Source organism: Triticum aestivum, chromosome 5A, assembly GCF_018294505.1.
Source record: "Triticum aestivum cultivar Chinese Spring chromosome 5A, IWGSC CS RefSeq v2.1, whole genome shotgun sequence".
Lineage (NCBI taxonomy): Eukaryota > Viridiplantae > Streptophyta > Magnoliopsida > Poales > Poaceae > Triticum > Triticum aestivum.
The window spans coordinates 673,919,896-673,931,810 of NC_057806.1; the positions used below are offsets into that span (position 1 = coordinate 673,919,896).

Below are 11,915 nucleotides of genomic sequence, written 5' to 3' on the forward strand. Positions count from 1 at the left end.
TGGTTGGCCCATGACGTGTTTTTTCTTCCATTCTCCATTTTTACTTGTTTGTTATCCTTTTTCTCATTTTTATATTTTCATTCGTGTTTCATTTTTATTTTCTTAATACATGAAATATTGTTTGGGTAACCACGCAAACAGTTCCCGAAAGTATACGAACACATATCCAGATATGTATGATCATTTTTTAACACATAAACATTCTTCTTTTGTCCCATAAACATTTTTCAAATACGAGATGAATATTCTTTGCACCATATAGTTTTTTTCATTATTTTATATTTTTACAACATTTTATTTATTTTAAATAAAACCGTATTTTAATATATATGAAAAATAAAAGGTATTAGCCGTGCCGCACCTGGTGAGAGAGCCCGGTAGCATCCTAACATTTCCGGCCCGTCGTGCTAGCAAGTGCCGGGGCCCGAGGCCTTGGGCATAGCCCAGCCCGAGCGACCGTCTCGGGTCGGGTGTGTCTCTCGTCTCACCACGAGCCGGAGAGACGGCGAGGAGGAGGAGGAGAGAGAGAGAGAGAGATCATCCAAAACCCCAATCCCCGCAGGCCGCAGCCACCACCCCGGCGAGCCACCCACCGCCACCGCCCCCGCCCCCGCCGGAGTCCCGCCTCCCCGCCCCGCCCGGATTCGCCGCTCCTCCAGGTTGCTTCCGCCCGCCCCTCACAGATTCCTCCCTCCTCCCTCCCTCCCCGTTCCTCTCCGCCGCCCGCGCTCGAGGCTCGACCCGACGCGGGCCTCCCGCTCCCTGGTCCGTCGCTAGGGCAAAGCTTGGGGCGGGCTCGCGTGGTTATCTCGCGCCATTCTGACATCCCCGCTGGTGCGATTTGCAGGGAGGAGACCCGCATGGTGGCGCCGACCGCTCTCCGCGCCCCGGTCCTCTGATTATGCTCCTGATAATTTAGGATCTCGCTGTTTCCGACGAGGTTGCTGCTCCGAGGGGCAGGATGAGCAGCAGAGCGCAGCAGGGCGAAAAGGGCTCCGAGTCAGCCGCCCGCACGCGGCCTCTGAGCATCCATGAGATCTTGCTGCGGCGGGAGAAGAAGGCCCTCACAGAGGCTAAGAAGGCCGCCGCGGAAGCTAAGAAGGCCAGGGAAGAGCTCCAGGACAAGGATAAGTGTAAACCTAATCACTCGGAGCCGGGAAGAGGGCACAAGAGCAGAAAGGATCTCAAGGATGTGCCTGCGGAGGGTTCCAAAAAGGAGAGTGTTAGAGATGCGTCAAGGGAGGACTCCAAGAAGGATGATGTGCGGCGTACTTCTAAGGAGGGTTCCAGGAAGGAGAGCATTAGAGATGCACCCTCCAAGAAGGATGATGTGAGGCATGCATCTAAGGAGGGTTCCAAAAAGGAGAGCATTAGAGACGCACCAAAGGAGGTCTCCAAGAAGGAAAACTTGAAAGAGAGGCCAAAAGATGGCTCCAAGGTGGATGAATTGAAAGATACACCAAAGGTTCCAAGGAAGGATGACCACAGAGATGCACCAAACAAGGGCTCCAAGAAAGAGAGGTCCTCTGTAAGAGATGATAGTCAGTCAGCTGGCAAAGACAATGATGCTCGTAATTCACATAAACATTGCACAAGCATGAGAGGCCGGCCTGCTGAAAGCAAGGATGGAAACCATGGTGAAATCAGAGCAAGAAATGGTGATGCGACAAGATCTGAGTCTCTAAAGGGACCGGGGAAGAGATGGAATGGTGAACCTGTTCACAATGATAGAATCATGGAGAGGAGCGATAAGCTCCGGAATGAGGCAAAAAGGAAAATCCATGGTTTTGATGATGAAAAGCCTTCATATGTTGATCGACCGGTGCTGAAGAAACATGATTCCGCGCGATTCCGAGTTTCCAAACACTATGACATAAATGATGCAAGGAGAGAGTACGGAAAACCATACCGTGAAGAGCCCAGGTCAAAAAGGAGAAGGTCAAGAAGCAGGGATCATGATCAAGGAAGACGTGACAGATCTCTCTCACTATCCCCAAGGGAACAAAGGCGTAGCTACCATGGAAATGATCATGACAATTATCCTCCTGGAAGGAAGTATGCTGAAAACGACAGGTACAGAACATCTGATAATGTTGGACAAGGTGGTGGGTCTTACCAGAGATATGAAAGTCGGCTTGGTGGCTACTCACCAAGGAAAAGGAAAACAGTGCCACAAGATGAACAATTGACTACCACGATTACCCCACCAGTCATTCGATCACCAGAAAAGAAACCAGCCACGTGGGATCAGCCTCCCACAGCAGCAGACCAATCTAATTTCTTCACCAATTTGCAGCCAATTGTTAGTCAAACCTCTTCTGTTTCAGTCAGTTTTAGCACACCAAAGCAGAACCCTGCTACTGCGCTTGACACTATATTGTCAGGGAATAGTTCGTCTATTGATTCTGTCCAGCTAACACAAGCAACACGCCCACTTAGGAGGTTGCACATCGAGAATTTAACTAGTTCAGCTTCAGAGGATATGTTGATTGGTTGCTTGAATGACTTCTTGCTGTCATCGGGTGTTAACCGTATCCAGAGGTCTAAACAACCATGCCTCAGTTGTACGGTGAGTGATCTACCATCTGGTTGTTCATACTACTTTGCCACATTTTCTTTGTAACATTTATCCACATCCTATGCTCCTTCAATGCAGATAAATAAGGAAAAACGCCAGGCATTTGTTGAATTTCTTACACCAGAAGATGCTACAGCAGCTCTTTCTTTTGATGGAAGATCTTTCAATGGGTCTACTCTGAGAATTAGACGCCCCAAAGAATATATTGAAATGGCAGTAAGATCTCCATACCTTTTGCATCTCTTCTTCTCAATTGATGGTTTTACCTTTTCCATTAATTGCTTGGGTGGTAGTTTGATCTAGATGATTCTCAATTTTAAATGTTTCAAGTGGTATCTGCTGCAAGAATTTGCCAGCTGTTTCATTTCCCCCTTCCATTTGGAACCTATTAGTTTAGAAAATTGCGACTTGGTAAGGCATTTATTGCTTCTGTTCTAGATTATCTTTCAATAATTACTTCTTCCTTTAATATATACTGTCGTGTGGGCTGAGGAAACATCTTAATACTATTACAATTTAATAGTAACCATTCTTCATACTGGGCCGTTGGTGCTCTAAATGATTATGAATCTGGTTATGTACAGTATAACATACTGAACATATTTTTAGGATACAAGATCATCGTTGTTGTTCTACTGTGGTTCTGTTTCTTGCTTGTGCTGCATGACCTATGAGCTTTGGATTGAAGAATTCATTCTGCATGTAAATGATTAGGTGTGTTATTGTTTATGTTCCTGATTCTACTCGCCCTCATACGGGCAGGCTACTGATTGCTTGAATTAGTTTATATTCAAACCTTCTACGTGTTCTCCTAGTTTTATATTTAATACATGCCATATCTGATTCCTTCAGGTGTTGGCAGTTTTTAACATTTCAGAGGCTTCCTGCACGTTTGGAATTTATTTTGCAGCTAAATGACTTGCCTCAACTTGCACATGATCTTTCCATTTTATGCTTGGATACCTTACTTAATTGCTAAGCACTAGCATTCAAGCACCACCCTTGTACTAAATGATATGATATCATAGGGAAGAAGCTCTTTGATCCTCTCGTACATTCTATCACTCAAGAATTGTCTAACCACCAAATGGCTCAGTAATGAAATCATAGCAAAAACAACATCATGCCATTTCATAGTTGCTCTTTGCTTTCAGTTTTTTGCAATTTCAACATTGTAGTGCCTTGTCAGTAATTTGTGTATTATCAGCATGCTATGATTAATGTTGTTATGGTGAACTCCTGATCCAGTGCTCTTATTAACTATTCCAAGTAAGAATTACTGATTAATATGGTTATTGAGTATCATATTCATTTCTTTTTGCATGTTTAACCCTTAGATATGCATGTTTTCTTATGTCTCTTGTATGCAAAAGTAGCTGAGAGTAGTTATTTCAGATTTACTCATGGTGCATAAATTATTTATAGTTGCTGGTTTGGATTTACTCATCACATATATTTGTATCCTTCGGGAAGTTATTGTCTGATGGGCATGTTGGAATCTCTTAAATAGGGTATTTTAATTGGGTGTGTCATAATTCACGTTCAGGATCGTGAAGCAAAGGAATTGTAAAGCAGGCTTCCAGATATAGTGCCTGTATTGTGTGACTGCCACTTCTTCCAAAATCCATTGGTCGCTGATTACAGTGCTGGCAGAATGCCTATGGTGGTCAGTTCATGGAAAAGTAGGAAGACAGTTTGTACAGCATGGTTGAAGTAAATATATTATTAGCGAAGATTTGAGCATGATGATCGTTAATCATAATCATCCAGTCCTGGTTCCAAACATTTATGATCTTAATTCATGACAGTATGAATGGATTGTGGTATCATGAGCTGTCAATTTTTTAATTACTCTGCATATAGTTTAGTGTGACATTTAAACTTGCTATGCTCTTGTTCACTGTACCATGTTTCTGCTCAGCATATTTCCTGGCCCAGATGATGGCATATTTAGCCCCTCTACTTTGTCCGGTTTAGTTTGGAATCTTTACTCTCAAAAGGACCTAATAACTCTCTGTTTGTACAACTGATTTAGTTTTTTTAGATAAGCTGCCCTTTATTTGTAACAATGATTAAGCTGACAACATCCTGGATACATCCAGGAACACTAAGCTGGTAGACCAACGATCAGAGAGCTTGCTCAACCTTGCCAACAAATGAGCCACCTTATTTGCACAACGACTAACATGAACAAAACTAAAGAACTAAAACGTTTCGACAACGACTTGATTTCAGCAACAATGGCACCCACTTGAGACCGATCTCTTTCTCTTAATCAGTATAACTGATATAGTTAGTTCTCATAATCATGACTAAAAGTTTTTATGCAAACTGCTGCAACTGAGATGTAAGTGGTGGGATAGTTTGTAGGTTACATGCAAGTGCAATTTCGCTTTGGGTAGGTTGTTGGCCTTCTCATTTCTCCCTAATGCCTCCTCTGCTCCTCACTAATATAAGTCTTGTCCAACACTACAGTGCAAGAAGGGTAGATACAAAAAGGAAACTCCAATCTATCTGGATGACATGTAAGCAAGAATAGAAAGGAAACTAATAAATCCAGAATCAAACTCAAAGTTCAAGCTGGACTACTTTTGAGCACCTGGACATGTAAGCAAGAATAGAAAGGAAACTAATAAATCCAGAATCAAACTCAAAGTTCAAGCTGGACTACTTTTGAGCACCTGGAACCATGTGACGAATACCAAATGTTTCTCTTGAAAACTTAGCCATCACACTTTAGAACTCTTCCTATTCTGCTGCATAGGGTCACCCTAATTGCAATGATTGGTTGCTTGGGCATGGTTTTTCTTCTAGTTTAATTTCGTGGGGTCGAGGATCAGTTATGTCAGCCCACAGAGGTTTTGTGGCTAGATGACATGCGATGTGTTTTTTAGCCTGTTGGTAGATTACAAAACCGTATCAGCATTTGCTAATGCCAGCTTGAATTGAACTGGGGGATACAAACAGGTGAATAGTCCCTCTAAGGACTATGAGTTATAGAAGGACCAAATATACCCAAGCTAATAAGAAACTGATCTGTTTGGCCTATGTAGAATACAGGGATCAAGGTGAGCCCAGGACCCAGAGGCAACTAAAGAGACTAAATATGCCATAATCCCCTTATTTTTTAAATTACCCTTTAGCCGTCTCATTGTTAGAAAACTATGTAGTAAGATTTAAAAACATTTGTCTGATGGAATTTAACCTGCATCCAGTGTGATTTTGATGTTATAGCTGCACCTGTGATTTTGTTGTTCAGAGGGTCTCGGTTAATCTTGTTTTCTAATGCACTTTTCTACTATGCTTATGAATTCAGATGTCTATAAAGTTGAATGTTGCAATGGTTATATTCACATTTTTAAGTTTTCTGCATGGACATTCTTTGGTATACTTGCTGTTTGCACCATTTGACCTATTTGAGTATTGGAAAGGGCAAACTGTCCATGGTGTCAATAATGATATTGCTATCTACTCATTTAGCGATATGTTTGCCATTAACGTACAAAGGAACCAAATTTGATCAACAATAATTGTGTTGTAATATGCGTTTCTGCTTTCCTTGTCCAAGACTATTGCTGGCATACTTTTTTTAGACTTCATTGAGTATATTTGAGAAAATTATATATATTGGTTGGCCCACAAGTTAAGTCTGGCTTGTTGAACTGGACAGCAGAATTATATCACTGAATGCAAAACATCACTCTTACATAAAAGCGACCCTGAGAGTATTTAATGAGAAACCACATCTGTGTTTTATTTGAATGCTATAAACCGCTGTGTTTTTGCTATCGTGTTTTTAGTGTGAATTGGCTATTGTATATGATTTCTATAGCTTTGAAGTAGATAATGGTTTCTGAAACCTTTGTTTATTGCACTTTTAATGTTATAACACACTGTTTGTTCTCTGCAGCATGTTGCTCAAAAGAAGCCCGTGGAAGAAGAGATTAAAGAAGCATCTGATGTTGTTGCAGATTCACCACACAAGGTAACTTGCAGGGTTAGAGATGCTTCTTTCTATTTTCAACTCACCAGAATATGAGCGATTGTATTTACAAAGAGAAATGTGGCTAGAAATGTTTTCATATTTTTTCCTTGTTGATATCATACTCCCGTCCCCAGATATATATGATAAAAGTAGGGTGGCTTGTTCAAATTCGTTGAGCACAAGAAGATTCGACCAATAATTATTTAGCCTTCTCATGTGCTGGTCTATCTTGTAATTTTGCAGATTTTCATTGCTGGTATTTCTGGTGTTCTTTCATCTGAGATGGTAATACAATTGTGTCCATCAGTATATGTCCGTCATATGTTGCTCTGCGAAGAGCCATCCGTTGAAGCATATGTTCCTGACATTTAGTATGCATTTTCCATTCTTTCAGCTCGTGGAAATTGTTAGTTCATTTGGCCAGTTAGCTGCATACCACTTTGTTTGTAATGAAGACCTTGGTGGGCGATGTGCATTTCTTGAGGTATGGAACTCCTGTTGCATCCAAACTAAGGCTTGTGATATGAATATAGAATCATCATACTTATCTGTGACCAATTTGGTGGAACAGTATATTGATCACTCCATTACAAACAAGGCATGTGCTGGCCTCAATGGGATGAAGCTTGGTGGGTGCATCCTAACTGCTGTTCAGGTTTTTCCCAATCCTCTCGAGGTGCAACCATTTTCATGCCCATTCATGTAGTGTCATGTATCCATTTCATTATTTGTATTGAGTCATATATGCTGCTCCATTGAATTCCAGGTTCGCAATGAAGCTTCCCCATTTTATGGTATTCCTGATAGTGCCAAAGCGCTTCTTGAAGAACCAACAAATGTCCTGCAGCTAAAAAATGTGGTATGCCACAATTTTGTCCCTGCTTGATTATGGTTCCTATAAAATAAATTACTCTTTTCACATCAAAACCATTGGTTACCTATTTTTCTCCCTACTGGATTGACACTGCCGCTATCATACCAACCAAAAAATTTGTTTCCACCTGTGAGCTATTCAACAAGCCATGAATGAATTAAAATAATACAGCAGTACTCTGTTCTCTCACTAATCTGTGATATTGTTGTAGTTAAAAAACACGAGTATCAACCCATTTATCACATTCTGAAGGTTGTACACTTGTGAAGTGTTGATGAACGTGCTATTTATGTAGTTTGACCAAGAAGAGTTTTTGGCACTTTCAAAACCTGAGCTGGAGGAAATATTGGAAGACGTACGCATGGAGTGTGCAAGGTATAGCATTCTGTTACTTTCATGTTTTACTCATTGTCGTGGCTAGTAGCTTACATTATGCACGAGATTGGCAGGTTTGGAGCAGTCAAATCCATAAATATTGTAGAGTATCCTGCTAGCAGTGACAGCATTACTGAGGATGTCCTAGTTGAGCCCAAAGATGAGCCAGTAAAGCTTGAGCCCACTGAATGTCGTGCCAATGATAACTGTGTGGAGACTGGAACAGATTGCTCTTTACCAAGTAGGAGCATAGTAGTTCCGTCCAACCCTATGGAAATTACAGGTGCTGAGTGCCAGGATCACAAAGAGCTTGACACACTTCGTGAATGTGATGGGTCTGCAGCGGCAGATCAGTACACCGACCTAGATGACATCCATGCTAGAGCTGCTGGCCCCACAGTGGATCAACAAACAGAGACCGATCATATGGATTCTGTGCAGGCTGATCAAGATGCTACTGCAGTGGGCGACATCCATGCTAGAGCTGCTGGCCCCACAGTGGATCAACAAACGGAGGCCGATCATATGGATTCTATGCAGGCTGATCAAGATGCTACTGCAGTGGGTGAGATCCATGCTAGAGCTGCTGGCACCACAGTGGATCAACAAACGGAAGCCGATCATATGGATTTTACGCAGGCTGATCAAGATGCTATTGCAGTGGATGACATCCATGCTAGAGCTGCTGACCCCACAGTGGATCAACAAACAGAGGCTTATCATGTGGATCCTCTGCAGGCCGATCAAGATGCTACTTCAGTGGGCGACATCCAAGCTAGGGCTGCTGGGCCCAGAGTGGATCAGCAAACAGAGGCTGATCATGTGGATTCTTTGCAGGCTGAGCAAGATGCTACTGCAGTGGGTGACATCCATGCTAATGCTGCTGGCCCCACAGACACAGTGGATCAAGAAATGGAGGCTGATCATATGGATTCTACGCAGGCTGATCAAGATGGTACTGCAGTGGACTACATCCAAGGTAGAGCTGCTGACATGGATTCTACACAAACTGATCAAGATGCTTCTCCAGTTGGTGAAGATAGTTTAGGAGAAGGACATGCAGGCCCAACAACTTTGGAGGCCTGTGGTTCTACTACACCCGTAGGTGTGGTGGAGAAATCCGAAACTGAGAAGGAGCAACAAAGCGCTGATGATGTGAGTGAAAGTGGTGCAGAAAAACTACCCGTTGCTCCAGTTTCAGACACCATCGTACTGGAGGCTGGCTCTATACTGGTGGAGTTCATGCGGAAGGAGGCTGCATGCATGGCCGCACATTCCTTACATGGGCGCAGCTTCGGCGACAGGACCGTGTCTGCTGGATACGCCCCTCATGCTCTCTACCTGCAGAGGTACCCGAGGTGATTTCCGCCGCGACGGTGATGTTCCGATGGCACCTGATGCTTGTGGCTGTAATAGAAACACATAGGTCAGGCCTTGTAGTTTTGATGTTTTGGATGGGTCAGTCAAGTAGCTTGGGATCAAGATGATGTACCGTTAGTTGGGAGGTAATCTAGTAGGAGACCCATAGCAGAAGCACTTTTGGGGTGAAGACAATGGGATAACCACTGGCCGTTAACATTTTTGTTGTGAATTTTTGATACCTGTATTTTTGCAGTGAGGGGAAAGAACCTGAACATCATTCCCTTGTTATCGTTGCTGTTGATTTTGGGTTACATTACATGGGTGGGTGTGAGGCTCTTTTATTATATATGAAAAAACAGACACTTATACTCTCTCCCCATGGTAATTTCCATTGGCCATTTCAGGCAGGATGCATCCATAGTTGGTAGTATGAACAGGTGGAACTTCATATTGCTGTCAACTTCCGTCGCCTCACCCACATGCACGCGTCGAGTTTTGTGAGCCCGTTAATTGCAGTTATTTTTTTTTCAATTTGTTTGGGTAGTACGCTGTTACCGACTCCTTTTGGGTTTAACCGATTACACATGTAGAGATTGGCATTTTGACCTTTTGGATTCGTAGGTCAACTTGTCAGTAAGCAGCGTTTGATCAAGATGATGTGGTTAGTTGGTAGACGGGCATGGCTCCCGTGGAGGAGCATATATTCCTGAAATAAAACCTGGCTAACCCAATTGCACATCACAAACAATTCTCCTATTTTTTTCCCTAGATGGTACTACATGTTAATAGCAGCTCATTCAACTTTACTGGAAATAGCACTTCTGAAGAATGTCAAAATATACATACACGTAACTTGCAGTTCCCATTTCAAAAATCGTGCATAGGTTGATGAGAGAAGATGAGAGCTTTACCGATGTTAAGTGACAAGAACAGCTTCCAACCCTGGGTCAGCAGAGAAGACGATTAACTTATATAAGACCCAAATACGCCAGGCAAAAGAAAAAAAAAACTTAGGCCATTTCTAACCGATCCCCTAAAAGGCTATAAGGGAGTAAATTTTTTGGTTTAGTCCCTTACGACGGATGTAGCCGATCCCTTAAAACAGTTAACGGAGTATTTTTTTAATCCAACTTCCTATTCCCCTATTTTTTCCCCTAAATTTAGTCCAATTTTTTAGGCCGAGTAAAACTGAGCCTCTCCCTCCCGCGCAGCACTGCCTCCCGCCCCCGCTACCGCAAGCTCGGCGCCGGCAAAGCAGCAGCAGTGCGGGGCCGAAGCCGTGCTCGACATGCTCGCCGCAAAGAAGAAGCTGCCACCGAGGGGCTGGCTGCTGCTGTCCGTCATGGAGGCGCCCCCCTGCCCTGGCGCAACCCCCCACCGGTGCACGCGCTCGACACGCCCCCCTTGAGCGGCGACGATGGAGCAGGAGATGTCCATGGAGGAGCTGCGGAGGAAGGAGCAGAGCATCGCCGAGCTCGCAGGATTCATTGCCGTTGGCTACGGCGGGTGCCTGTACCGTGCCGGGTCAGCTCAGGTGGACGTACCCCGCCCCGCCCCGCTCCTGAACCTCGCCGTCGCGGCGTACAACGTGTAGGCGCGCGGGATCGGATGATGGAGGGGGTCCGGGCGGTTCCCGACGGACCTGGTCCAGGGCGCGTTCGGCTCCCTCGTCTCGGCGACGGCTTCACCTGCGCGCTCGGGACCGGCTCCTCCTCCGCGGTCTCCTGCTGGGGCCGCGTGGCTGCTGGTGTCTGCTTGGTGCTCTGCTCCAGCTCAGGCGCGGGCGCGCTCCCACAGAGCGACTTCGATCCCCACGGGCTCGCCGTCGGCGACTCACACGTGTGCGGGCTCCAGCTCAGGCGCAACCACACCACAATGTGATGGAGCCTCGCCTGTGGGACGGAGTTCGCGTTCCTCGTCGTCGGCGGCAACCTCACGTGCGGCCTCGTCACCACCAACTTCACCGTGTTATGCTGGTCGCCGACCTCGTCGGCGGCGGACAATGCGGCTGGCGGTGACAGTGCCGTTGCCCGCGATTCTGCCTAGCTCGTGCGTCCCCGACGAATGCCGCGTCCTCCCGCGGTCCGCGGAGCTCTGCACGAGCGCGTGCCGGCGACGGCGTGATCTGCAATAGGCTGTGCGGCATCTGGCGCATGATGCAGTAACAGCTGCCGTAGAACCCGGCGCCGGCGCGCGGGAGCGAGGCGTGCAAGAGCGGCCGAAGCAATGTTTGCTGTAGAGATGCGACTGCCGCTTCAGCACCAGTACTACGTACCACTAGTAGTACTATTCAACTGTAGGCGTGCAAGTTACAACCACGGCCATCTTGCTCGGGCAAGAAACTAATTAACCTCGTTTCGTTTACATGTAAGCATCATCCTTGCCGGTCCGGTCATCTCACCAGTAAAAAAATGGTCAAACGTGAAGCACATTAGTGCCGGTTTGAATTTGAGCCGGCACTAATGGTACCATTAGTGCCGGTTCGAACGGCTATTCATTAATGCCGGTTCGTGTTGAACCTTTAGTACCGGTTTGTGCCACGAACCGGTACTAAAGGGGTCTGACCTATAGTACCGGTTTGTAACACAAACCGGCACTATAGGGCAATTATCAAACACCCCCCCCTCCCCCCGTGTGTCGCCATTTCAGTTCTGGAAAAATCAAAAGAAAATGATAAAAACTTCAACAAATGAAATCCTTCGAGAGGTAGTTATATTAGTACATCTACTAGTTAGGAAAAT

General features: G+C 45.0%; 1 protein-coding gene across 2 annotated transcripts; it reads left to right on the forward strand.

Annotated features, from left to right (window-relative positions):
- Nucleotides 1-458: 458 nt before the first annotated feature.
- LOC123105886 (uncharacterized) lies at nt 459-9,545 on the forward strand. Of its 2 annotated transcripts, none has more exons than XM_044528053.1 (10): nt 459-659; nt 848-2,569; nt 2,657-2,794; nt 6,489-6,563; nt 6,807-6,848; nt 6,958-7,047; nt 7,135-7,239; nt 7,330-7,422; nt 7,733-7,812; nt 7,887-9,545. In XM_044528053.1, exons 2-10 carry the CDS (start codon nt 962-964, stop codon nt 9,172-9,174), a joined length of 3,519 nt encoding a protein of 1,172 aa, XP_044383988.1. In that variant the 5' UTR covers nt 459-659; nt 848-961; the 3' UTR covers nt 9,175-9,545. The 2 variants fall into 2 exon arrangements, with proteins under 2 accessions (XP_044383988.1, XP_044383989.1); XM_044528054.1 differs by having other exon boundaries at nt 7,135-7,218.
- Nucleotides 9,546-11,915: the final 2,370 nt, after the last annotated feature.

Excerpts from the sequence above, each read along its gene's own strand:
- LOC123105886 (XM_044528053.1), top strand. The coding sequence starts at position 962 with ATGAGCAGCAGAGCGCAGCAGGGCGAAAAGGGCTCCGAGTCAGCCGCC. Across the intron at positions 7,048-7,134 it reads GGCGATGTGCATTTCTTGAG|TATATTGATCACTCCATTAC; the intron begins GTATGGAACTCC and ends TTGGTGGAACAG. Across the intron at positions 7,423-7,732 it reads TCCTGCAGCTAAAAAATGTG|TTTGACCAAGAAGAGTTTTT; the intron begins GTATGCCACAAT and ends CTATTTATGTAG.